The sequence below is a fragment of the Gymnoscopelus braueri genome (genome assembly GCF_963280865.1).
Source record: "Gymnoscopelus braueri genome assembly, chromosome: 4".
In the NCBI taxonomy this organism is placed as follows: domain Eukaryota; kingdom Metazoa; phylum Chordata; class Actinopteri; order Myctophiformes; family Myctophidae; genus Gymnoscopelus; species Gymnoscopelus braueri.
In genome coordinates, this window is record NC_137605.1 from 12376254 (window position 1) to 12404156 (window position 27903).

General features: G+C 42.4%; 2 protein-coding genes across 2 annotated transcripts; both read right to left on the reverse strand.

The window, feature by feature from the left end:
- Nucleotides 1–2350: 2350 nt before the first annotated feature.
- LOC308083882 (uncharacterized protein) lies at nt 2351–9608 on the reverse strand. The gene is made up of 4 exons (XM_080426294.1): nt 9481–9608; nt 8093–8161; nt 6853–7633; nt 2351–5087 (listed from the first exon to the last, which is right to left on the reverse strand). Exons 3-4 carry the CDS (start codon nt 7532–7534, stop codon nt 4711–4713), a joined length of 1059 nt encoding a protein of 352 aa, XP_080282420.1. The 5' UTR covers nt 7535–7633; nt 8093–8161; nt 9481–9608; the 3' UTR covers nt 2351–4710.
- A 724-nt stretch (nt 9609–10332) lies between these two features.
- LOC308083248 (myosin heavy chain, fast skeletal muscle-like) lies at nt 10333–27830 on the reverse strand. The gene is made up of 40 exons (XM_080425508.1): nt 27786–27830; nt 27439–27657; nt 27204–27347; nt 26775–26931; nt 26657–26684; nt 26458–26566; nt 26241–26333; nt 26090–26153; nt 25757–25855; nt 25570–25673; nt 24857–24995; nt 22669–22787; nt 21989–22138; nt 21724–21894; nt 21198–21501; nt 20917–20981; nt 20717–20804; nt 20493–20610; nt 20255–20378; nt 20033–20169; nt 19129–19384; nt 18165–18407; nt 17633–17809; nt 17407–17552; nt 17170–17260; nt 16690–17079; nt 16326–16452; nt 16070–16188; nt 15419–15615; nt 14934–15117; nt 14583–14748; nt 14324–14448; nt 13868–14176; nt 13096–13299; nt 12885–13010; nt 12113–12283; nt 11925–12029; nt 11728–11823; nt 10558–10686; nt 10333–10457 (listed from the first exon to the last, which is right to left on the reverse strand). The coding sequence occupies exons 2-40, from the start codon at nt 27643–27645 to the stop codon at nt 10437–10439; spliced, it is 5802 nt and encodes a 1933-aa protein (XP_080281634.1). The 5' UTR covers nt 27646–27657; nt 27786–27830; the 3' UTR covers nt 10333–10436.
- Nucleotides 27831–27903: the final 73 nt, after the last annotated feature.

Sequence of the window (27903 nt, forward strand, 5' to 3'; positions counted from 1 at the left end):
TAGCCTACATCTTCATTAGGCGGGTGCAGTTATGAAAAAAAAGCACCTTACCCAAAACAAATAGCAACAAAAAGTTTTTCAACAGTTTTTTGTAGTATTAGGTGTCCTTAATAACATACTAAAAGTTTACCAAAGTTTGATCACTGGAAAGGTGTTATTTTCAAGATGGCGTCCAAAATGGCCATCCTTCATTATTTATCCTAGACAAGTACTTTTTGTGTCTAACCCTATGTTTTGGGGGCATAGAAATCCACAGGACTTGTCCAAATTGCAGAGATACATTTAGATAATGTGAAATCCAATATTTTGTTTTTGATTCTATTAATACCCTCTGAAATGTTCACCCGTTTCAACTAGTTATATTTGTTTTACTGGAACAAGGCTTCAAGATATCCTCAAAACACAACAAAACAATAGTCACAATAGTCATTCAGAAGGTGGCAGAGAAAGAGAATATTGTCAGTTGATATAGTATTGCTTGCAATATTGAAACATTTTGGATAGCTCTGCGGATCAAATGTGAATCAAACTGTCATCTTGTAGACAAGATTTTGAAAAACTTTTTTAACACATTAGGAAGGCAATCAGTGTGAGTGTGTAAAGAGGGGTGGCTACGGAGGTTAGTGCAGAGCTGTCAGAACCCATTTCTCTACTGGGTGCCTAGGCAGAGGGGAGTATGAGGGTGGGGTTGTGTGAGGAGGTAAAATGGGGTCTGGTGTAGAGTTTAGTGGGCCTCGGGTTCCCCTCAGGTGGGTACAGGGGAGTATGGGGAGTGGGGGTCACTGGATTGCTCCCTGGGCACACAGTTATAGGAGCCAAGGAGACCCTGAGCTTCTCCTCTCCCCCATGTCCGAGGTGCAAAACCTTCAACAGTTGGCTCAGACATGTCCCATTAAAGCTATAGTGGGCACTTGGGAGCTCAGGACGAGTGCTCATAGGCAGCTAAAGAGAATGGGGCTTGTCAGCCCCTGATGCACGTTGTGCATCGCGATAGCCAAATTCCAATTTTCAAGTGTCCATCCTCAAGTCCTCCACTCCCGCCTAAGCCCTGCCTCCGAGCGAGGAGGCGAGGAGGCAAGGAGCGTAATTTTGAAGTGACAGCAATTATGACGTGTCACACAGTTGGATTGCTGGACTATTCCAGAGCTCGGAGGGTCGTCATGTTGAGGAGGAGAAATTATACGCCACGCATTTCAACGAAGACAGTTCCCCAAACGATACATGAAAGATACACTTGTATCTTGCCAGATTTCACTCCAAGTGGCTTAGGGAGCCTGCGCTCACCTCACGCTGGAGGACAGAGTGAGGAGGAGGCAGAAATGAAGCTTATGCGTTAGGCTGAGAGGAGTATCCCTATGTCGCCTGGCTCACTGGATAGTCCCACTGGTCCCAAGTGGACCTCTATGCTGGCTCCTATGCCCGAGATGTTAAAATTATCCAGAAAAAAAGATTTTAAAAAAAGATCAAAGTTCAAGGTTATTGCCAGCAGTACCAATCACAAAATAAATGACATGTGAAATTAATTTTGCACTAAAACCCCACACAACTACTACAATCTCAGGAATAAGATGTCTGTGACAAGCAAATCTGAACCCTATCCGGCCACACTCCTCTACCACCCCTACCCAAGACAGTTGACACTAAATGTTGTGATAGCTCTGTGCTGACTTACAATGTTTACAAATGTCACAGTACCACCCAGTAATAATGAATTTATTCCTTTTTGGTATGAAAAGAAATCTCCTGAAAGCTTCAACAGAATGTGAATTACCAATTCACCAATCCTGGGCATTATGTAGAAAAGGGAGACATGTCAAACTACATTGTTATATATATATATATATGTGCTTATAACCATGCTTATAACCAATTCCTTTATAATTGAACTTGTAATCACTTGACAAAAATTTATATATGCTAATTAGATTTCAAGATTACCAAAACATGGGGTTAGGCACCAACATTACTTGTCTAGGATGAATAATGAAGGAGTAATGGTCTTTTTAAGGAACTGGCGGCGGCCATCTTGAAAATGTTACCTTTCTAGTGGTCCGATTTTGGTAAACTTTTGATATGTTATTAAGTACACCTAATACTACAATAATCCATTGAAAAACCTTTTGTTGCCATTTGTTTTGGGTCAAACCATAACTGCACCCGCCTACATTGAGACCATCTCTTTAAAGTTTCCATGATTGACTTGGACACACATTTTGCTTATCCTGCATGTTATTTTTTATTATTGTGATGACAGTAGAACATTTCTTTGACCTTCACAGTTCATATTTATTAAAGCCTCACTATGCACTTTGATGTTGTAAATCCAATTTTGAGAAAAAAGCATAATTGATTATATTTGCATATTGTATTTTATTCACGTTTCTTTCTTGCATTACGGTATAACTTTGCAATGGCTCTTTCAAAATCAATCAAACATGACAGTCATGACTTACACTTCAACATAGTGTTTGCACTTTCTCCCTATTCGGCCTGTAAATCTACATAAAAGTTCATAATCATGTACCCAACATAATCCAACATAAAGGGGGTCCAGAGCCCAATAATTGTCTATTTAGGGGTCCTTGACATTGAAATGTTTAATAACCGAGATAAACCACTTCACCTTCATAACATTTCACTGCCGTGTTTTCCTTCCCATTTACTGGGTGTTTATGCACACTTAGCCTATACTCACCTGGATCAAGGTGCATCGTCAGGACATTAAAAAAATGAGTTTTATTTTCATCATCAATTGGTTTATTACTTTCACTGGTGGCAGTGTGTGACCTCAGATATATAGAGCACAACGTATTTAATTTAGTTTAATAACTACACTACTGTAGTGCAATAGTCTAGTTTTAAAAGTAAATAAACAAGCCGTTTTTTGGTGTTGACGTCATAGAGTAATGCATAGATATAGTGACATCAGTTAATACAAACAGTCAGAGGACATACGTTACTCAATGGTTCTCCACCACATCGAACAACATACATAGTGGCGTTGCATACTCATATCATATACTATAATACAGTAAACCAATACTTTATAGCTGGGGTAGGCAACCTTAGGCACGGGTGCCAACGTTGGCAGAGGGGAGGATGATCAGTGGCACCCTGGCATAAGTGTGAGAGAAGTTTTTTTTTTCTTTTAAATTTTAAATATTCAAAAAAGGGTTTAGTCAAGTTAAATTAAGTCCCCTCACATCTATGCACAAATTACATCCTGCACATAATTCTATATTCATTCAAACTCCTAACTCTGACTGGGGAGGGAGTCTGGGAGATAAGTGGGTTATTGATCCGAGTTTAATGATCATTACATCATGATAAAGAAGAAGAAAAACAGTTATGTACAGTATATGGACAATCAAAATCAGTTGGAAATATAACATTTTGATGTGGTGTCATAATTAAACTTAATGTTGACATGGCACACTGACTATCAAGAAATTAAAACATGGCACTCATGTCAAAGGTTGCCATCCCCTGGCCTATACATTCAACCGCAACTTTAAGTGACAAGTTTCAGGTAGGCAAGTATAGAGAAAACATTTTTATAGCGTGAAGTTGGAACGGTGGGCATTGGTCTGCAGGGTAGCTTGGGTTTGAGCGATGGCAGCCAGCAGAGTAACGTAGAGTTGAACGTGATATGGGCATCAGGTGTAGAGTGGGAAGGACTGGCGGTTGGTGCCGACTCCTGTGGGGAAGGTGGTGCTCATCTGTTGGCTACAACAATCCTCCCTGGTCATCTGGAAGGCAAGCCTACGAAACTGATGACATCAAAGGGCCACAATGAATTATTACACAATTGGGGTAGGCACCCTTACATACGAGTGCCAACATTGGCACAGGGGAGGGTGATCATTGGCACACTGACATAAGTGTGAGTGTGTTTTTTTTTCTATGAAAATTAAATATTCTAAAAAAGGTTAGTCAGTTAAATTAAGTCTCCTCACATCTATATACAAATTACATCCTGCACATAATTCTACATTCACTAGGCAAAGAAACACACCTTTATGGAAGTTTAAGGGTTTTTATTGAATAAATGGAATGGAATGGAATGGAATGGAACGGAGGGGTGGAGGGTTCCGGGGGAGGGTCGCCGACCCTCAAGTCTCTGGGGTGGAGGTCGTTAGCGTGATCAGCACGGTGCTCGAGGTTGGTAATAGGAGTCATCAGCACGGCACGTTTAGGCTGTTACCCCCAAAAAGTTAGCAAAGATCGGTAACTAAATTACGGTGAATTATGTGCAATTCTGAGGTCCTGGAGGTTAGTGCGGATGTACCTCTGATAGGCCTGAGAAATTCTCTGCGGAGAATCCGGATCGGGTGAGGATTTGGCGGAGGTGGTGTAGGAACCAGCTGCGGGGTGGCTACAGTTCCATGCTCGTTAATGAAAAGTGGGTCTGATGGTAGGGGGTTTTGGGAAAGTCTGGTGTGGACGTAGTTAGCCAGAGGTTCGAAAGGGCTGACTGGGGAATTGAGACGGAACAGATAGATGGGTGTTAGGCGGTACTGGGACGATTTGCTCCGTTTGATGGTGAAGACTAGTGAGTCGTGGACTGCTAGGTCGGAAAGGCAGGGTGAGATGGAGGAATCGAAATGGGTATTGGCTGTGGTGAATTCGGAGCATCTGAGGAAGCCATAGAAGACTATCAGAAACATGGATTCGAGAGTGAAGTTGGTGAAGGGGTTGGCGTAGCCGGATCTAATAGTGTGGATACAAGCGGTGAGAATATCTAAGGTGAGGGGTAAACGCCTGGGAGGAAGGCACGGTTCGCTGCGCTGCAGTCCTTTGAGTATGAGAGCGTATGGAACGGGCGGAGTGACAGTGACTAATGTAAGCTGAAAGTGTGATGAGGTCTAGGGAGGGAAAGTGAATGTCGTGAGTGTGGTGGAAATACTTATAACTTCTCCAGGCTGTCCAGTAGGAGGACAGGGTGGAGTCGGCTACACCTTGGAGGGCAGACTGCTGGGACTGGAGGATGAGGTGGTGGAGAGGATGGGCTATGGAAAGATGATGTCCAAAAATGGAGGAACCGGGACAGGATGCGGGTCTGAGTGTGGAGCCAGTGTCTTGAACTTCTGAAACAGAAAAGGGGAAAGTGCATCAGCAATAGCATTGTGGTGACCTGGGATGTGGGCAGCTCTGATTATGAATTGGTGGGTAACGGAAAGACATGTGAGACGGCGCAGGAGTGACATGATGGGAGAGATGAGGAACGGCCTTTGTTTATGATGTGGACGACAGACAGGTTATCGGAATGGATGAGGATGCTGTGGCTGGTCCATTGTGAACCCCACAGGGCTGCAGAGATTACAATGGGGTAGAGCTTGTACGGGGTGGAAGATTGTGTGTGGTCCGGGTCGAGCTGGTGGAAACCGTCTGGCCAGGGGGACGAAAACCATTGTCCTGCGTAGTAGCCTCTGAATCCTGCGGAGGGGGCGGCATCGGTGTAGAGTTGTATGTCCTCTGGGGAGGAAATGAAATTGTTATAGAAAAAAGTGATTCCGTTCCAGTTTGTGAGGAGGAGATGCCAAAGGCGGAGTTCCATCTGGCACTGAGGGTCAAAAGTGACCTGGTGGTGGAGGGAAGGGACAGAGGTAGAGAGGTGTAGTCTGGGTGGAGTGGGAGGACCTTAAAGGCTGCAGTGGCGTCTGCTTTCGCGAGCCACACGCCTTTGCCGGCTAGCCGGATCAGATTAATGGCGCCGTCTACTGTGGAATATTACATTGAATAATGTTGACTGGGGATGAGGCTGTTAATGCTGGTGTGGAAGTGCCGTGGGGGTAGGAAAGGTCGACTACGATTCTCTTTTTCCCTGAATATTTCCTTGTGGCAATGCCGATGGGACTGATGCGGAAGGTGGGGAAGGGTGGGGTGGAAAAAGGGCCGATTATGAATCCATTGGCCACTTCCTTGGCCAGCAGGGTGGTGACCGTGTCGGGGTCGGTGGTGGCGGACTGGAGGTTGCGGCAGAGGTGGGTGTCGGTGGGGAGGGTGACAAGGCCAGGGGGAAAACCGAAATTGAGGCCTCCTAGGAGGAAGCAGACGGTTGCTGAGTCTGGGTGGTTTGACAGTTCGGAAGCCAAGGCAGGAATATTAATGGGAGTGGAGAGGTGCTTGGAATGTCAGCTAGGGCCGGAGGGTTTGGTGGGGTGTTGGGGGCAGGAAGCCCTGGCGTGTGCGCCGCCGCAGTGGTTGCAGACGTGCAATAATTTGCAGGAATTGCATACCATGAATTTCCCACAAAACAAAACTGGGCGCCCGCGCCAGTCAGTTGTTTTGTTGTTTGCGGGGTATATAGGGGAGGGTGTGGGAGGCGCAGTGGGTAGGCCAAGAAGGGAGGGGGGGAAGGGCCGGGGGCTGATCTGGCTGTGGTGGCACGGGAAGTTGATGGACGGGAAGCAGCTAGGGTGCACAGGCTGGCGGGGTGGGCAGGGTTCCCGCAGAGGCTGCAGGAAACTGCCGCCCTGCCAGCGTAGAGGCGGCAGTACAACTCCAGGTCTAAGTGGCCCCAGTAGGTGGCCAGGTTCTATTACTGGATCCTGGCAGCAGCTGTAGCGTAGAATTGGCGGTGCTACTCCTGGTAGAGGGTTCCTCCAAAACGGACAGCTTGGTCTAGTACCACCGCCAGGTAGTCATCTAGCTCTTGGCGCCGGGCTGGATAGACGGAGCAAATAACATCACGGTAGATTCCGAATGCCAGGCAGAACTCCGCTACGGTGAGAACGGATGAGCGTGTTGGGCCGGCGCTGCGGAGCTGTATCGATATATCGCCGCAGTCCACGAAGCGGGGTTCGTTATTGCTGGAGGGGCGAAGGAGTGAGCTTAGGTCGATGGCGTTACCTAGGAGGAGCTGGTTGCGGAGAGATGCAGAGATGGTCTGGGGGTTCCTGGATAGCGCGTTGGGTGGTGGGTCCACGGGTCGAGCTGTGGAGAGGGAAAAGGGAGGATGGGGGGAGGGGTTATTGAGAGGTGGACAGGAAAGCAAAGAGGGTGGTAGTGAGGCGAAGCCACCGCAGTTAGTGGCAGCGGTGTTTGGCTGGGTGGCATGCCCTGGAGTAGAAGATAAATTGAAAACAGGCGGAGCCTGGGGTGTGCTGGTGCCAGGTGTGGCCACGGCAGTGCTTGGTTCTTGAGATAAAGTGACAGAGGAAGACAGAGGTAGATGTAGGGATGGGTGAGGGGGAGGGGGGGATGAAAGTGCAGCCTGCAGGACAAGGGATGATAAAACAGACAAGAAAGACATTAGAGGGTGGGTGGCAGGCACAGAATTAGCAGTAGTAGTCATAGTAGTAGTGGTAGTGATAGATAGGGAGGATATAGCTGCAGGCTGACTGGCGGTTTCGAGGAGCCAGCGTCCCCGAAACCGCTCGCCTCGCTCCCCCGACCGGAGCCACCGAAGCACCCGGCCTCCCTTGTACAGGCTGGACCACAGATGGAATGGTGATGAGGGAGGGTCGATGGTGTGATCGGACAGTGCCCACTGTGAATGTGGAGACCCCCTACAGACTGTGGAACACATCATGACCAGCTGCCCGAAACACCGCCCACCACATGGCGACCTAGGCCTGATGAACCTGGATGACGAAACGCTGGACTGGCTTGCTGCAACGGAGCTGAGGATCTGATGACATACGCAAGAAGAAGAGAAGAGGAAGACCCTCATTTACAATGATGCCGAGATTAGACACATAAATAACATAGGAACAACAAGAGAAACGATAATGTTTACAACAGTAAAAACATTTGCATGTTGACAGCAATCAGTTAAAACGGTTGCATACAGGTAATGCACGGTTATTATATAAATTCCTAAAATGGCCAATAGATGCTAGGGTATTCAGTTTAAGCTCTTGTTGCAAGAGGTTCCAAGAATCAGGTGCACCAATGCTAAACGCAGTCTTTCCCAGTACCGAACTGGCAAAAGGAACCAGAAGGACTAGCCAATCGCTGGAGTGAGTTAGAATGTGACTAGGTTTTTGACGTAGCATGGATGAGATATAAGGTGTTAATTTTCCAATCAGGGCTTTATAAATAAATAGGTGCCAATGACTATTGCGCCTCTCAGAGAAGACCAGCCCACCTTATCACACAGGGCACAGTGATGAGTGTCGTAGCTGTCACCAGTAATAAACCAGCTGCTCCACCACTCCTGTCAGAGGATACAGGAAAACTAAAATGCATACATTTATATATATTCTATTTGTGGAAAACGTGTGCAACTGAATGATTCAAGTGTTACTCACGGAATCGGATTATAAAACATATTACAATAAGCAGTGATACATAACACACTGTATACAAGGACCCAACAGGCTATGGGTCTAGCTTACCAAAGAGGTAAACATGCATTTTTGTTTGTTTGTAATTACTTACAAATTATCATCATCTACAAATAATTGTAGTAGTGGAGTAAAAAGTTCAATATTTGCCTCTGAGGTGTGAAGTAGAAGTACAGTATTGAATTCAAGTACAGTAAAAGTACCTAAAATGCAGTACTTGAGTAAATGTATTTATATAGTTACTTTCCACTACTGCTAATCATGTAATATACAAAAATATCATTTTCATATGACAGCTCTAAGACAGGTAGCTTTACAAACAAACAGACACACGTTTTACTGTGTACTGTACACCAGGGGTTCTCAAACATGTTTGTCTCAGGGCACCCCTGTAAACAATGTCTTCATCCATGGCACCCCATCATTTTTACATTGTTACTTTGTAATATATTTTTCCATTATGACAGATTGAAAATAACTTTATACTTGACGGTTAACCACTTGAACCCCAGTATCCCCATTCTGGGAGCTGGGGGGAACATTCGCCAAAAATAGCAGATCTCACCGTGAGCTTGTGGATCGGCTATTGTTGGCGAAGAGATTTGGTGTAGAAAAAGAACACAAGTACAGTGCAAGTACTAAGTATAGAGGGTCTAAAAGCAGCTTTCCACCGCACCCATTTTGGAAGCGTTGTTCAGTCGGTTAGGGGGGTCCGAAAGGGGTCCGCCGACTCCGCCGTAACCCCGGGCCGATTAGGTTACGGCGGAGTTTTATTTGACGATAATAGCAGATCTACAAGCTCACAAAGAGCTTGTAGCTGATGTATATGTTTAAAGTGCTCATATGGCCCATAATCACTTCTTTTGGGCTTGTTTCCTATAGACCTGGTTGCTTGTTTCTCTCACAGAATCTGGCAAAAAAAACTCGCAAGCTAAACGTTATTAATCCAAGTGTTAACACAATTACAGTTACACACACAAATGTCAACGAAACCTTTTGACTACTTAGAACTGCATTTGGACCGAATGTTTGAGGGGGAAGAACATAGATATATATATATATATGTGTATATCTATGGGGAAGAAGGCTTTGTGGCTAATTTAAGGAGGGCTAACGTTAGCTCCCTTCCTAGCTGTATGCTCCAATTCATTTACGTTAAAGTTATTATTTAACATTAACACAAACTTACCACAGAGGTCTTTTTCGGATAAGAAATGTGGTTCCACTTCCAGTCCAACACACATAGTAAAAGCAAGTAAAATGTCCGGAGATTTTTACTAATTTGGAAGAACGCACAACAATGTGTACACCGTACCATGATCAATGGCGGCTCTCACTCAAATGCCCGCAGAAATTATTTTGACCACAATGCATTGCGCAAATAAAAAAACTACTTCAAGATAAATCACAGTTTGACTTTATATGTGTCATATTCAAATTGCAGATAATATGATTACCTCTTGTTTCCCTAACTCCCTAACTATTTTAGTTATGTTACAAATACATAGCTAATAATTATATTATTATTATTATTATTATTATTATTAATATTATTTTTTTTGGCTCACTGGCACCATCTACTGGAGGAAAAGGGCACTAATGGACGAACGCCCTTGTATGTGACTTTAACAAACAGCTGTCACACGCACGCGCAGGCGAAACTGTGTGTCGTGCGAAATAATTCACGCGTGAATGCTCAGCTACACACACACACGCACGCACACTCGCTCGTGTAAGAAAACGGTAGGCGTTCATGCATGCGTACTTCAGGAAATCTCATCTATTAAAGGCATGAATCATCCCTCATAGTATGTGTGTGTGTGTGTGTGTGTGTGTGTGTGTGTGTGCGTGTGTGTGTGAGTGCGTGAGTGCGTGCCTTGCGTGCGTGCGTGCGTGCGTGTGCGTGTGAGTTTAGGTACAGGTATTCTTATCTTTACAATGGGTTTACACGATGGTATAGTGGACATGTGAGTTGGACCCAGAATTCAAACCTCACAATAAAAAGTATTGACACCAAGTAATGACTACAAGAAACAACACCATTTTGTTACCACCTTTATTGAATACAATAGGTCATATTTTATGACTTTTTGAATACAATAGGTCATATTTTATGACTTTGTATGGTGACTTGAGTTGGAGAACTTATTCAGCAGCTTCTTTTCCCTGTAACAATAGGAACATCATTTTAGATATTCAACATGAATCTTTAGTTAAATCTTAGTTAAAGATAATGAACGTTCAGTTCATATTGCACATGTATTACCTTGGAGTCACGACCTTTAGCTCTCATCTTGTTGACCTGGCCTTCAGCGATGTCAGCACGCTCTTCAGCCTCCTCCAGCTCATGCTGAACCTTTCTGCACTTGGACAGATGAGTGTTGGCTGCTTCCTCCTACAATATGATAGAGATGGTTCACAGCCTCAATATTTGAAAATAGCATCTTACAAGTATAGTCCAAAACAAGACAATTTCAGGAATGTGTGGTTGTGAATAATACAGTGGCCCATGCAGCATGTTTATGAGTGCCATGGGACCACATGAACGAGCCTTGACAGGTTATCATTGGAACGGCACAATCAAGTCTGTGTTCTTGTTCAACACCCGAGCCAAAAAATATCCAGCTTATAGGCAACAAAATCTATTGCTTTCTGTAGTCCATTCAGCAAATGTACTTTTACCAATATGCCTAAAACTGCCTGCATCTGCAGCATATGTGCATTGTGGAGCAGCTTGCTTTACCTTTCAGCACCCATGTTACAGGGTCAGAGCTTCCACAACACCATGTGTGCAGTGCAGTGCAGTTCCGTGGTGCACATGCCATACTGCAGAAGCATGGCAAGCTAACGATTCCGTGTGCCTCGTGCAGGAAGCAAGATGGGCACTGAAAAATGCTCTGCCGTTGGTAATATTGGCATTATTTTTTACACAATTGATTCCTATTAACCCATTAAGACCTGAGGCCGATTGAAAAATATATTTTCAATCCTAACAGTTTTCTGAAAAACGTATGTTTCTATGTCATTGGTTTGCAACCTTTTTCAAGTCAAGGACCCCCAAAATGATTTGGCCACAGACCCCCATCTAAAAAAAAATTTTTTTTTTCCAGGGACCCCCCAGGAGAAAAGATTTGTGTTCAAAATGTTTGCTTTGAAAAATATATTTATTCAAAGATTTGCAAAAATGTTTACGGTTTAAAACAAAATAGAAGATCTACAAGCTCATAGCACGGCACGAAGTGACGCGCTATGAGCTTGTATATCTGCTATTTTGGAATATCCAAAGTATAAAATATGGTTAAAGTGGTTAAAATGATTGACACAGATACTTTCCCAGTTTTAATTAGTTAATCCTTATAGTTACACTATGACAACAACACTATGCCCCATGGCAACCACTACTAAAAATACATCACTATGTATATTTGTTACTTACCGCTTCCTCAGCCTGCCTCTTGTAGCCCTTCACCTTCATCTGCAGCTTGTCTACCAGATCCTGAAGCCTGCCAAGATTCTTCTTGTCCTCTTCAGTCTGAAGTGAGAGTGAATTTATATCATTAGTTGTATGTTCATGCAATCTATTCATTTTGTCAATGGCATGATGGTCATTAAAGTGAACATGATATACAGTACCTGGTATGTCAGCTCCTTCACTCTCCTCTCGTACTTGCGGACACCTTTAATAGCGTCTGCTCCACCTCTCTGTGCAGAGTCAACCTCTCCCTCCATTTCACGCACCTTCACAATTGAATTATACATTGTCAAATGATTTCTTCTCATTTCATTGACTATAACCCGCGTTGAAGTGAACTACATCTTACCCTAGACTCCAGTTTCTGGAGCTGCTTCTTGCCTCCCTTCATAGCCAGGTTCTCTGCCTCATCCAGACGGTGCTGCAGGTCCTTGACTGTGACCTCCAGGTTCTTCTTCATCCTCTCCAGGTGAGAACTAGTGTCCTGTTCCTTCTTCAGCTCCTCGGCCATCATAGCAGCCTGGGAAGTCATTTTTGTATTAAGATCAAATATATGTTTCCCGCAAGGAAAAGACATGTTGGTATCCATGCCGCTGCCACACACACTTGCCAAGAATATCACAATATACAAACATGGTACAGTGGTAACCACACTATAAGCGTGCTTAAATTCACATGTTGACTGTGAGACAATAGCTCATTAAAAGTATAAATAAACAGATACTGTAATAGTGTCATAAGACCAAAAGGAATCAAACCAGGTAGTAGGTAATACAATCACGATATCTTAGTACCACTGTTGTTGCTACTCATATTTTTGACATGAATATTGAAATTATTTTTGCCCAATGATCTTCATGGCTGTTTGAATAAGACATGCAAGTTTAGGATTTAGTGTGAGCCTTCTAAAATACATCCTCTGTTGTAGCCTATAGAGCAAAGGTTTTCAACATGCGCATGTCATGAGCGGGCTGATTGTATTATATTGATATATTAAGCATGCCATAAGGATGTCTCATTGTCCTGGCATATTGTATTGTATATTATGTTTATATTTAGCATGCCATAAAGATATTTAATTGTCCTGGTATATTAGACAAGGGGCGGACATTCTAACTTACATCAGTGATGGCTTTCTTGGCCTTCTCCTCAGCATTCCTTGCTTCTGAAACACTGTCATCCACTTCACCTTGGACCTGGATCAGGTCACTCTCAAGTTTCTTCTTGGAGCCCAAAAGGCTTGTGTTCTAAAATAAAGATTCAGTTTAGCAATGTAAGTATGCATGACTTGTATGTTAAATATTTGATGTTGAGAGTTTTCCATTGACTTACCTGAGAGTGCAACAGGCCAGCACGTTCACTAGAATCCACCAGTTCTTGTTCAGCCACTTTGCGGCCTCTCTCTGTCTGTTCCAGAGCCACTCTCAGCTCCTCAATCTCCGCGACCATGAGGCCGTTCCTACGCTCCACCATGGCAGCTTGCTCCTTCAGATCTTCTTGGGATCTGAGAGCATCATCAAGGTGCAGTTGGGCATCCTAAAATAAATCACATTTGAGGTGGTCATGTTAAAGGAGAATTTTGGACTAAAGTTTTATTACCTTTTCTATGATGTTATGATATCTTAGGATGAATGGTACAGTAGAACAAATTCATTTTTTTTTTTTAGATCTGATGTTCATAGTGACAGAACACTATGCAACCAAAAAGAAAAAAAAAAAAAAAAAACTATGTCTCGCTAGATGAGATTGAAATCTCGAGATTTCAATCTCGTCTAGCGAGACTTCTGTTTTTTCTTTTTTTTTTGGGACAGTGTTCTGTCACTATGAACATCAGATCTCTCTCACAAAAAAAAAAAAAAGAAGCTATTAAAATATGTCATCTAACCTAAGGCCTATCCGCGCACATTTTAAGCTGTAGCGGACCAGGGGTGGAGTTATGACATTTTTCTACTGTACCATTCATCCTAAGATATCATAACATCATAGAAAAGGTAATAAAACTTTAGTCCAAAATTCTCCTTTAAGAGAAACATCAGAATGTGACCACTCATTGTTCAGCTCCACTGTTTGGATATGTGTCTAACTAACTACTTTGTTTTTGTACCTTAAGCGTTCCCTGGACATTCCTCAGCTGCTTCTGGGCTTCAGCAGCCTGGCGGTTGGAGTGACTCAGCTGAACCTCCATCTCGTTCAGGTCTCCCTCCATCTTCTTCTTGATCCTCAGGGCATCGTTCCTGCTCCTGACCTCAGCATCCAGATTGTTCTGCATGGAGTCAATCACCCTCTGGCTGTTCCTCTTGATCCCCTCCATCTCTTCATCCTTCTCTGCCAGCTTCCTGTCCACCTCACCCTTGATCTGGTTGAGCTCCAGCTGGACACGAAGAATCTTGGACTCCTCGTGCTCCAGAGTACCCTAAAATGTAATACAGGATCAAAAGGTCGTAGGACCTTGTAATGTCACATTGATCATAAACTGCTACGCTGTTTGAATATAAAACCTATTGAAAGAAATCCAAGATATAGACAATTGCATTCTTCATCTAGAAGCTAAAGGTTTTACCTCGGCTTCCTCCAGAGATGTCTGGATCTCTGACTTCTCTGTCTCCGTCTGTTTCTTGGACTTCTCCAGCTCATGGATGCTCTTTCCAGTCTCACCGATCTGTTCAGTCAGGTCTGAGATTTCCTCTGCAGTTGATTGAAAATAGGCAATGAGGAACTTTTCAATCAGCAATTGCAAGTTGGTGTAGCCTAATCCACTTATTGATCTTGAACATTTAATGAATTTCTTATGAAAAATAAATGTGTATAGAAAAACTCACGTTGCAGGTTCTTATTCTCACGCTTCATGGTCTCCAGGTGGTCCAGAGACTCCTCGTAGGAATTCTTCATCTTAAACATCTCAGTGCTGAGAGAACGAGCCTCTTTCTGAGCTCCTTCCAGCTCTGCCTGTCCCTCTTCATATTTCTGCTTCCAGTCTGCCAAGACCTGCAAACCATTTGTAATTAAATTTGTCATTTACCCCACTTTAAGGACTTGCACACCATTTGTAATGACATGTGTCATTTACCCCACTTTAAGGACCTGCACACCATTTGTAATGAAATGTGTCATTTACCCCACTTTAAGGACTGGAGGATTATTTAGTTTTAAAATGATGAATGTCAAAGCACCTTATCAAAGTTCCTCTGTTTCTTGTCAAGGTTGGCTGCCAAACCGTTGGCCCTCTCCACATCAATCATGAGGTCTTCCACTTCACCCTGGAGTCTCTGTTTGGTTTTCTCCAGAGAGGCACACTTGGAATTCACAGCCTCAATTTGCTCCTCAGCTTCCTGAAGACGCTGGGCGAGCTTCTTCCTGTTGGTCGGTTTTGAATGGAATCAAATTATATTGTGGGCAGTATTTTGTATAGTGAGTGGTGCCTGATAGTGTAAAACATTGGTTCCCCCCTGGGGTCCTCGGGGGGAACCAACGTTGCCATTTTTGACAATTATTGAGAAATCTTGAAAGTGTTTGAAAAATGTTGAATAATCTTCTCTGCTGGGGGTCCCTGGCACAAAAGATTGACAGAGGGGGGTCTCGTCGCCAAATATCAAATTTGTGGGTCCTTGGCACAAAAAGCTTTTAGAACCACTGGTGTAAAACATTGACCACTTACTTAGCTTCCTCCAGCTCCTCAGTGCGTTGGACAGCGTCAGTCTCATACTTGCTCCTCCACTGACACACCTCAGCGTTGGCCTTGGACATTCCACGCTGCAGTTCAGCCTTGGCCTCCTGCTCCTCCTCAAACTGCTCCCTCAGAAGGTCACAGTCATGGCGAGCTGACTGCACACCATGAGCAAGGGAATTCTTTGCCTGTCAAAGGAAAATAATGCCAAAATCATGTCAACTGGTTATAATTAAAAAAAAATACAAAATAGGCCTATTTGTAAAAAATGAAAAATAAAATAAAAAGCTGTTCCTTACAATGTTAAGGCATTTAGCAGACACTCTTATTCCAGAGTGACTTAATACATCAAATGGATAGAAATGGTAATCTAGGATCATAGGTAAACCAAGAACCTAGCATCAGTATAATATACAAAATATGAATAATCTGTACATTGAAACTATACAAACTATTACAATAGGTTGCCAGGTAAACAAATGAACCTGGCACCTGTCTACATAACATACTAAACATTTTAACCTTTGCATAAGCCTGCAAGGCCATCAAGGCTATAGGGCAAGTGCTACTGTTTAAGGTGGAGTCTGAAGAGGCAGATTAGGGCGGAAGATTGGGAGTGAGACTGCAGTTCTAACTGCTTACCTTAACCTCTTCTTCAACATGTCTCTTCAACTCCTCAATCTGCTGGGTGAAGGCCTGCTTGCCTCTGGTGAGCTGAGAGACGAGAGCTTCTTTCTCCTCAAGTTGACGAGCAAACTCACCTGGTTAGAAATTTGAATTTGAATTTAAATAAATGTTTGTTGAATACATATTCCTTAAAATCCTGGGATAATTGCTGATAAAAGCATTAAGTACGACAAACCATGTAGGCAAAGCAGACTTTACGGTGAACATTTACCGTTTTCTGTCAACAGTCTTGCTCTCTGAGCTGAAACATCATTTATCTGGCGAACATTCTCATCACTCTTGGCCTTGATTTCACCAAGTTGGTCCTCAAGGGTGCGGCACATCTTCTCAAGATTTCCCTGTTAATTAATATTGGGACATATTCAATCACTGAAGTAACCTACCTGTTTGATCATTGTTTGTGAATTGTCATGTCGGTTCATTGTTTGTTACATGAAATGGAGAAGTGTCCTGTAAGTCCATATGGGCTGGGCTTCCTTGAAAGCATTACACTTTACATTGAAAATCAATCAATCAATCATGTATTCCCTCATTTTTTGAGGTTTTGGTTCATTGAACGAAGTATTTTGTATTACCTTTGCCTTAGCGACAGCTTCCATGTTGCTGGACAGGTCGTCGATCTCCATCTTGTATTCGCTCTTTTCCTTCTCCAGTTTCTGCTTGACTCTCTGGAGGTTGTCGATCTGTTCACCCAGTTCAGCCACGCTATCGGCCTGTTTCTTACGGAGGCCAGAGGCGGTGGCCTCATGCTGCAGGGTGGACTCTTCAAGGTCACGACGCAGCTTCTGGAACTCAGCCTCACGCTTCTTGTTCATCTCGATCTGAGAGGCGGTGGCTCCACCAGCCTCCTCCAACCTCTCACTGATCTCTTCAAGTTCCCTGGAGAGGTCAGCTCTCTGCTTCTCAACCTTGGCGCGAGCAGCGCGCTCTGCCTCTATCTCTTCCTCCAGTTCTTCAATACGAGCCTTTTAAATGAATGATTTTAGATTAATATATTAAAATCCTAATACACGTACTTATTATTAATGATTTTACAGAAAGGAAAAAAGAAATACCTGGAGTTCTTTGATCTTCTTCTGCAGCTGGGCCCCCAAAGATTGTTCATCCTCAATCTTACTCAGAAGTTGGCTTGTTTCAAAGTCCTTCCTGTGGAATACAGTACATCATAATTAAGTGACATTCTGCAGGTATAGTTTTTCTCCATGGCATTTAATATTGTTTATTCATTATTATTATTATTATTATTATTACACAAATTATGAATTAATTATTCATATTGTGGTCCACGTTACTTCTTTATCTTCTCATCAGACTGCTGCTTGTCATTCTCCAGGTCCATGATGGATTCCTGGGTCAGTTTCAGATCACCCTCAAGCTTTCTCTTGGATCTCTCCAGGTCCATGCGGAGCTTTTTCTCTTGCTCCAGAGAACCCTCCAACTGCACATAATAATATTATTGTTCTTATTATTCATTAACAACAATAAACATACAGTGTATGTCCACTTCTATAAACTCACATCGTCGACTTGCTGTTCCAGCTTGGTCTTGGCCTTGGTCAGAGTGTTGACTTTGTCTTCCTCTGCCTGCAGGTCATCCAGGGTCTGCTGATGTGCCTCTTGGAGGGCTTTCTTCTCCTTGGTCAGCTTAGCAAGTCCTTCATCCTGAGAGGCCATCTCCTCAGTCAGGTTCTTCACCTAAATGAACCCAACATAGACAGTGTTAATAAGTCCTTCATCCTGAGAGGCCATCTCCTCATTCAGGTTCTTCACCTAATGAAGCAGAACATAACTTGTTTTCATGGAATAGATTTGTATTACACTCGGTCTCTGTCGGGTGGAAACCTCATTACGTCCAAAACAGTTACGTTTCAGGATTCACAACCAAATATAGCAAAAGTAGCAGATCGACAATCTTGTAGATCTGCTACTTTTGATGCTTTTGTGTGACGCTGTAGTATGATCAAGTAAGTTAAAATGTGGAGATAGGTTTCTCCCCGACAACAACGACTACAAACTTGATAAAAACCCCAGAGAGTGTACGATCACGAACCTTGTTTTCAGTGGCGTGTTTCTCCTTCTCCACTTTGGCCAAGGTGAGCTCCAGGTCATCAATGTCCTTCTTGAGCTCAGAGCATTCGTCTTCTAGCTTCCTCTTCTTGGCGGTCAGTTCCGCGTTGATCTCCTCCTCGTCCTCCAGTCGCTCAGTCGTCTCTTTGACCTTTGCCTCCAACTGGATCTTACTTTTAATAAGACCCTCACATCTCTCCTCAGCATCATTCAATGCTTCATCTCCCTGGTTGTCAATGAAAAAGATAAGTGAGGGAACTTGTTGCAGCATTTGTTCTGGGTGAGATATATGAGATTTGTTTTGCAGCTGCTTCCTGGGGGGGGGGGGGTACATTAACACAGGGGACATTAACTGACTGAACAAGCTGGTGGAAAAGGCAGGCTATATCATTGTAAGAGCCTGCACCGTACGGAGGCGGTGGCGGAGGTGAGGACAAGGCAGAAGCTAGAGGCTCACAGTAAATAAAGCAATAGCCAGCACTCCGAAGTCCTTCTGGTACTTTTAATTCATATGCACGGACAACACAGCACAGCACAGACGGACGCGTTTCGCCGTCAAGCCTTCCTCAGCGTGTATCTATGATACTATCTATGAATGTTTGTGAGCCGTGCACCCGCAAACTGCACCATATACAGACTGAGAGTGCTCGTTGTTATTTTCTATTGAGAAGCTAGAGGCTATCAACCTCCTCCAAAAGGATATACTATAGTAGTGCGTGGGTGAGGAGCAGTGGCATATGCAGATTCAACCTCCCCTACAGAAGAACGACAAATTGGGTCAGGCCTTTGTGCTGGTAGCCATCTAGCTATACAATGATGCCAACAGCCGTTCGACCACCAGACATTCTCTGCCATGGTCTACATCTACATTCTACATTAGATAAAAAATAGGATGATAAGCAATATGAAATATTATCAACACTTCCTGTACAAGTGTAGCTACTTACTGATAACGCTGACTGTGACAGGTTATTCCTCTCCTGCACCACAGCCACCAGTTTCTCTTCCAGTGTCTTTTTCGTGGCCAGGGCCGCCGCCAGGTCGACCTTCATCTTTTCGTAGTTCTCCTTCATGTTCATCAGCTCCTTCTCAGTCTCAGCGCTCTGCAGAAGAGGCTTGATCTTGAAGTACAGCGCCATCCATGGCCAGTTTTTCACATTGCAGAATGAGCGCACGTTGAACTGGATGGAGTAAATGGCCTCTCTGTGGAAAAAAGTTAAAGTACTCATTTAGCACAATGTCCCATTTCACAAGTTTTAAAATGTATAAAAAAATCTATTGAAAATAGTGCAAACTGACGCGTTGCTTGTAGATCGGCAATAGTTGCCTCTTAGATGTAGTGGAGAAGAAGAAAAAGTATTGAACATTGGAAATGCTCCAGTAAAGTAACAAAATCCCTCAACATTGTACTTCAGTACAGTATTTGAATACATGTACTTAGTTACTTTCACCACTGATTGTGGAACCCTGCCGAACTGCAGATGGAGGGCTTCCATGACATACGACCGCAGGCTGTTATTATACCATTGCTATAATGGTGTCATTATAGTTGTTACTATTGTTGTCGTTATTATTGCTGTTGGTATCATTGCCGTTGTCCTCTACTCCCCCCGACAAGGTAAAGGCCAGATGGCCGCCCACCCTAGAGCCTGGTTCTACTCCAGGTTTCTTCCCCCGTTTAAGGAGAGTTTTTTCCTTGCCACAAAAGCTTATATTATAGTGATTTGACACAAAGAAAATATTTTATTGAAAAGTAATGGAACAATTGTAGTTTATACTTTTTTTTATAATAAATGATTAGTATTATTACAAATGACACTAACTATTGAATGAATTAGGTTTTCAAATTACCTCCTAGCCATCATCTTGACAAACTCCTTCCTCATGATGTAAGCTCGTGCGAGAGCCTGAGTCATTGTGACCAGAGCAAACAGCTTTTCATCTCGCATCTCTTCAAGGACACCCAGCAGACCAGCTTTGAAGAACACCTACAATACAATGTTACAATGTAACCGTAGAATCAACTTTTAGTCCTCTGTCGATAACGTTAAACAAGATTTGCAGTGTGTTTACCTTGGTGTGTCCAAACTTGTACTCATCTACAGGTACGTCAATGGACCCAAGCAGCTTCTCTGAAGCTTTCTTGTTGTCCATGAACGCGCCGTCGGGACATGCGCTGGCATTCAGTACTTTGTACCTGTTTTGTAAAAGTTCATGGTCATTTTGCACTGACGTTCAGTACTTTGTACCTGTTTTGTAAAAGTGTTAATAGGTTTGGAACTAAAAGCTGCTGGAAAAAAGGAATGAATACCTCTGCTTGAAGTCAGCATAGGGAATTCTGCTGGGGAAGCCCTTTCTACAAATCCTGATGCCCTCCAGCACACCGTTACACCTCAGCTGATGGATGACCAGGAAGTTCTCCATCAGGCCTGTAAAGATTTTGCTCCATATTATTAGGACAGAATAGTAACACACTGGCCAAAGTTACATTAAATGACCACAATCATTGTTAACATTTTTATTTTCTGTGTTTACCTGGAGTCTTGGACTCGTTGGGAATGAGGCAACGCACAAAGTGAGGATGAGTGCTCCTCAAGTTGGTCATCAGCAACCCCAAGTTCGCCTATTGAGACATACAAGAGCCAATTAGGCTTATTATTAGTAAGTCTAAAACATACATTAACCACTTAAAGGAATAGTTCACCCAAAAAACAAACAAAAAAACATATTCTTACCCTGAAAGCACTAGACACAGTCTGCATGGAACCACCCTTCTTCTTGCCTCCCTTCTTTGTTGTATCTGTTTATATTCGTTGGAATCATCAAATCAGTTTATTTATATAGCACATTTTCAACGACCAAGGTCAAACCAAAGTGCTGAACCAGAGCAAATTAAAAAGCAGGCAAACAGAGCAAAAGAAAACGAATTAAAGCAAAAGAAAATAATTAACCGTTCCATTGTGTTAGGGTAATCAGGTGGGGGAAAGAACACATTATATTATATTCTTAAACATACCTTCAGGCTCAGGTAAGGGATACAACACACCCAGCAGTTTAACTGTAGACTTCTGGTACAGCTGCACCACAGAGTCGTTCAACGGGTCTTTGTTCTTCTCCAGCCAGCCTGTGATGCTGTAGTCCACAGTTCCAGCGTAGTGGACCAGGGAGAAGTGGGCCTCACCCTTGCCTTTGCCAGGCTTGGGCTTCTCAAAGGCCTTGTTCTTCCCAAGATGCGTGCCATGCAACTTGTCATTGAAAGTTTTGTCTGAAGCCTTTGGGAACATGCACTCCTCTTCAAGGATGGAGAAGATGCCCAAGGGCTTTACAAAGGAGACAAAAGAGACACATTACAGAAACAAAAACTTAGTGCCAATGACAAAAACAATATTAACATGTCATGTCCATTAAAGCACAAACTAATTGTATACCTTCTCAATGAGTTCAATGCAGACAGCCAAGTCCATGTACCTACCTTCTCAATGAGCTCAATGCAGACAGCCAAGTCCATGATAATATATAATAGTATAATAATAATTGTATACCTTCTCAATGAGCTCAATGCAGACAGCCAAATCCATGCCGAAGTCAATGAGATCCCAGGGGATTCCCTCTTTCTTGTATTCCTCTTGTTCAAGAACAAACATGGTGTGGTTGAAAAACTGTTGCAGTTTCTCATTGGTGAAGTTGATGCACAGCTGCTCCAGGGTGTTGAACTGTGAGTGGAAATATCATTAGCCCAATCTCTTGTAGTTGTGTAATTTTGACACAAATATTTAGTCTCCCACTTAAAAAAAAGTCCATGCTTACATCAAAGATTTCAAAACCAGCGATGTCCAGCACACCAATGTAATAGTTTCTCTGCTGCTTGGTGTCCAGCATCTCATTGATCCTAATGACCATCCAGAAGAACAGCTTCTCATAGATGGACTTGGCCAAGGCACCGACTGAGTTCATTACCTAAGGAAATAGGAACATTGTTAGTAGGGGTGTGAATTTACAATTTAGAATTTAGGCATTTAGAAGACGCTCTTAACACATTGACTGCCATGGACGTATGAATGCTGCTTTGACTTCCAGAGAAGGATAGAGCTAGAAGGGAGAAGAGTCTGTCCCGGGTGTTTTAAGGAAGGTTCTGACAGCTTCCCTGTGTTAGCTGATCTAAGTGAGCGGGAGGGGTTGGTTGAATACATAAATAGTGTTTTTTTTCTTCTTTTTTACAGGTACAACAATACTGTTAAAATAATATGTCAGAGGTGCATAGAACTGCACATGTTTCTGCAGAGTGATATTTTTTGCATGCTCGTCATATATTAAATAAATAAAGAGTAATGAATTTGAATAATGTTGGAGGATCATTTTATTTCCAGAAGCTGATTTAAGACAGTCTGGACACAACTCAAAAAGATATGAGAGTTGTAATGGTATGTTGTACTGGGAATATAAGGTGTGTATGAAATCAGAACATGGAAATAATGTAACTTACTCACCTGTGGCACAGTCTGTCCCTTAGTGACATACTCGTTTCCGACTTTCACTCTGGGGTAGCAGTATGCCTTAAGCATCTCTGCTGAGTTCAGACCCAACAGGTAGCAAATCTTGTCAGCCTCTGAAATGTTCATACAATTTGTAATTTTCAATTAAGGCATTAATAGCAGACGCTCTTAATCCAGAGAGTGACTTATAGTAAGCAAGGCAAACACGAGGTGATACGTCAAATGCATAGAGATAGTAATCTAGGATCATAGGTAAACCAAATAAACTGTATAATATCAAAAAATAAACTAGAAAAAGTTCTCCTCAGAGCACAGGTCTCCGCCAGGTCAGCTCGGTTATTGTGGCCTCCTGGTGGCGCTATAATAGGCCAATGTGAAAAGGGTGCCATTTCTTCTTAGGCCTTTCATGGCAATCGGACACTGCATGCATGATTTGAGGCATTTTGTTCCAGAAATGTGTTTTGCTAAATTAAACCTGCTGGTGGCGCTATAACAGGCCAATGTGAAAAGGAGGCATTTCTTCCTCTGCCTGTTAGCCAATTAGGAAGGAATATGCAATATCGGACACATCCGCCTTGATCAGTGTCGGCCCTATGGGGGATCATTGGGGGGCAATGCCCACCCAGATAAGACTTTGTGCCCCCCCAGTTCAAATTGGCCAGAATATATATATTTTTTTTCTTTTTATAAAAAAATATTTTACAGACATATATTTTTTTCGGGTGTTAAATATATGTTATTTGTATGTTCTTTGTGATTATTATAAATATTTAAATTTTCAAATAATTAATAGTTTGATGAAAATGCAATAATAAAAGGTACACTCTAACACTGGCACCGCCACTCCACTGCACCGAGTCGGATTTGTTTTGAGTTGGGGCGCGTTCGAAAATACAGCACTGAGCGCACTGGCCAATACAAACTAATAGGCGAGTGTGCTCCGGTGCGTAATTTCCGAACGCACCCTTGACCACCTTCTTGATCACACCGGTGCGACGTCACGTCATTACCTCTGTGTGTATTGTTGTGCTTTTCATGCACGTGAATTCAAATCCGAGACTGAGAGAGAAGAAAAAAGACCAAGGTGAAGTTGACTTTTTTTTTCTCCCTTTCCTCCCGCCGTGGAGATTGCGACATAAGACTCTTATGTTATTATGAGTGATAAGACACTAGGCCTATAAATGAATGCTCAACGTATTTGTGTTGGTGCATAGCCTTTTCCCCCCCTTTTCCTCCCGCTGTGGAGATGGTGTCATTATAGCTGTAGTAACTCTCGTAGACGCATTTATGATTCTGACGTTTTCAATCTACGAGAGTTGTAGGGTTCACCCCCCATGGACACAGGGACTTTCAGCACCATGCCCCGTAGTCTACGGGGCATGGTGCTGAAAGTCCGTAACACTCCAAACATGTACACATTGAAAAAAACGGTGCTTACCCCCACACCACAAATGTTAACTCTTGCTACGGGGTAGTAGTTTAATGTAATGATCCATATCTTTCAATAAAGAAGTGTTTTAATGCCGTCTGTGGCCGATTCTGTCGGAAGTTCCCAATGGGCGGTAGGGACGCGCCCATCTGGTGAAACCCGGAATTACACTCAATGTAAATAGGAAGTAAACGAGGGCGAAAAATGGCGTTCGGCCACAGACGGCATTAAAACACTTCTTTATTGAAAGATATGGATTATTATATTAAACTACTACCCCGTAGCGAGAGTTAACATTGGGGGCGTGGGGGTAAGCACCTTTATTTTAACACCTTAGAGTGTTATGTGCATACAGTATGTATATTATGTGATATTAAGTGAAAGCCCGCCTGTTATGTGCGCAGCGGCGCAGTAAGCTGCCTTTTTTTTTCTCCCGCCGTGGAGTCTGTGGAGATGCGATGCCGAAATTACATTATTAAAGACATTATAATGCTATAATTGTATTTGTTGTTGGTGCATAATAGTAGCCTATACTACTTGTAGCCCTTTTCAAAGCACTTTCACTGTGTTTATTGTATAGGTGACGATTTGCTTGCTTGCTATATATAGGGGCAAGGTAAATGAACCGAATTAACCGAAATAGTTACAAAACACCCCAAAAAAGTACAATATCAATCCAATAACCGAAGAAAAAAAAAAAAATAATAATAATAATATATATATATATATATAATAAATACAGATGCAGCTCACCCTCCGTGCCATCAGGCTCAGCCTGCTCCTCACGCTGCTTCTGTTTGAACTTCAAGACTCCATGATGCATCACTGAACCAGTGAACTTGTAGATGTACTGTTTCTGCTCAGTGTCGAAGCCCAGGATGTCAATAGCATCCTGATGTCAATAAGCAGAGATGTATTCAAAATATTGAGATTAACCATTAGATTAACAAACATACTTTAAAACTGTGTACAACTCAACAGTAAACAAACCAACATACAGTATACAGTAAGTGTATGCAGGGTATCTGCACATTTCTAAAGTGACAATTTAAGGACTTTCAAGACCTTTTAATACCTATAAAATAAATAAACAAAAATAAAACAAATAAGACTATTAATATGCAAAAGCAATCAACAAACTATACTATACAAATTGTCAAACATTGGCCAAATTGTCAAATATTACCTAAGAAAGAGGCAAACAATTTGAAAACATGTACTGTAGATCGGCTATTTTCACAATATTTATATGTGGAACCGAGTCAAACTAAATGTAATCCCTCAACTGCTACAATTCCAAGTGCTTGTCAGGGTGGGGGGGGGGGTCCCCAGTTCAAAAATGATTATTTTGGGGGGGGCACGGCCTGAAAACTTTGAGAAGCACTGCTTTAGAAAAGACATTTTGCAGAGTAACTGACTGCAGCAGCACAGTGAGTATTAGAATGATTAAAATAATGTTCACTGACATCAGTAGCATCCAGCTCCTCTTTGTCATTAATGCTGGCCACAGTGATCTGACCCATGCTGATCAATGGGAAGTCGTAGGGGTTGTTGGTGATCAAGCACATTTCTGAAAAGGGATTAAAAAAGGGTGACATTGTGTTTTTATTCATTCATTTATGTTCTCACTGCATCATCAGTAATTCCACTTACGAATAATCTCAGGTTTGTGGTCGGTCATCATCTGGAAAAAGATGTGGTAACCTCTCTCTGCAGGAAGCTGGTAGGTCACTCTGGACTTCTCCAGCAGATCTATATGGGTTGTACATAACTCATAATAATAATAATAATATAATAATAATTATTATTATTGTTATTATTACCCTTATTATTATTATTATAATTATTATTACCCTTACCCTTATTATTATTATTATTATTATTATTATTATTATTATAATAATAATCAATATGGGTTGTTCATAGCTCAAAATGTAATCCTCAAATGAACACATATAATTTATAATCTGTGAACTTCATACTTACATGTCTCAATATCAGCACTGGACAGTTTACCCGTTGTGTTGAAATGGATTCTGATGAATTTACCCTGTTTGATATGGCACAATTTGTTGCATTGCTCTACATTGTGGAATTATTGCAGGTATTCTCATAAAATGTCATTATTTACACTTACAAAGCGGGATGAGTTGTCATTCCTCACAGTCTTGGCATTACCATAGGCCTCCAGCAAGGGATTGGCTGCAATAATCTGATCCTCTAGTGACCCCTAGAATGTTTTAGACATCGCCCAATAAAAAAATTGGTCAGAATTCTTTCAAATTGAATTGCTATTTTGCACATAAATGCTTTATGTTCAAAAACATTTCTTTGTTGAAGTTAAAAACCTGTACCTTGATTTTACCACTATCGGCCGCTTTTTCTCCAGAACTAGTACTAGCTGTTGCAAAGTACTGGATGACACGCTTGGTGTTCACAGTCTTTCCAGCACCGGATTCTCCACTGGTTATAAATGCATAAATTCAGGGAAATGCAGTTAGTGAATTTGTGTACAATGTTCCATTTGTAATGCCTAGTAGATGGGAAACTTACGTGATCAGGACGGACTGATTCTCTTTATCTGTAAAATGTAAAGCAAACTTTTAGTCATGGATGCAGCACAAAACCATTATGGTTATATATTTTTGACATTGTCTTGACTAGTACGTACCCATCAGCATGAACTGATAGGCGTTGTCAGAGACAGAGTAGATGTGGGGTGGAGCCTCAATACGCTTCTTGCCTCTGTAGGCATTTACAACCTCCTGGTCGTACACTGGGAGCCACTTGTAGGGGTTCACAGTTGCACAAAACAAGCCAGAGTAGGTCTGAAGGGGAGAAGAGAGAGAACATTAACATCAAACAACGTAGCACTGACCATGCCACATATCTTGGACAACGGATCACTAGAGCTGGGATTACAGTCACGAGTTGCAAGTGGCATCAACAAATGAGCAAGTTAACTTCAGAGAAAAAAACAAGAGTTTGTTTGCAATTTTTTTCACTTGATGATTATAACTTCTAATGTACTCTGTATTTTTCTTTCTTTGCTATCGACAGGTGCAATACTGTACAGTTCTCAGTATGTAGAAAACCTTACATAGATCATCCATGCTGCATAACGCTCTTTGAGGTTATACAGGACAGTGGCTTCAGTGAGGTGTGTCATCATGGCCATGTCCTCAATTTTGTCATACTTAGGAGGGTTCATAGGGGTGACATCATCCTCAGGTACAGTTCTTTCCTAAAAAAGAAAAAAAAAACACCACTCCAGAATGTATTGCGATTACAGTTGTACTGTTCCGTTATTTGGTTTTAGATACACCTCTACCTACCATCTTATCCAAGAGCGTTTCCACAGTGAGTTTGTTACCGTCCTTCTTTATAATTTTACACTTGAGGTACAGCTCAGCCTTATCGGCCACATATGCTGCCGTTTTGGCATCAAAGGGCGCACTTTGAGACTCCATTCTCTCCTTCTCTGGCTTACGGAGATAAATGGCGGCCTTGCCATACTGCTGCATCTCTGCGTCCGTACTCATGGTGGCGGCTTTCTGTAGACAGACAAATAGATGGTGTTGATGGCTTTGCTGACTTGAGATCTGAGCAGATAACTGTAGCACTATGAAGGACTATGGTTATAGTTTATTGTAGGTTTAATAGAAAGATTATGGACACTCACTTTTCCCCTCTACCAGTAGCAGTGTAACCTTGTGTGCAACCCCTAAGTGTGGGAAAAAACACATCATTTTGAGGACGTTAACATGAGTTGAATGATTTAATACACTACTATTTATAAT

What these genes read in the sequence shown, in the direction of transcription:
- LOC308083882 (XM_080426294.1), bottom strand. Translation starts at nt 7,534, where the DNA reads ATGATGTGTTCCACAGTCTGTAGGGGGTCTCCACATTCACAGTGGGCA. An exon ending in CCGCAACCAGCTCCTCCTAG is followed by an intron (nt 5,088 to 6,852) that starts GTAACGCCATCG and finishes TTTCTGTTTCAG; the next exon opens with AAGTTCAAGACACTGGCTCC.
- LOC308083248 (XM_080425508.1), bottom strand. Translation starts at nt 27,645, where the DNA reads ATGAGTACGGACGCAGAGATGCAGCAGTATGGCAAGGCCGCCATTTAT. An exon ending in CCACAAACCTGAGATTATTC is followed by an intron (nt 25,674 to 25,756) that starts GTAAGTGGAATT and finishes ATCCCTTTTCAG; the next exon opens with AAATGTGCTTGATCACCAAC. An exon ending in AACAGAGGAACTTTGATAAG is followed by an intron (nt 14,749 to 14,933) that starts GTGCTTTGACAT and finishes AATGGTTTGCAG; the next exon opens with GTCTTGGCAGACTGGAAGCA.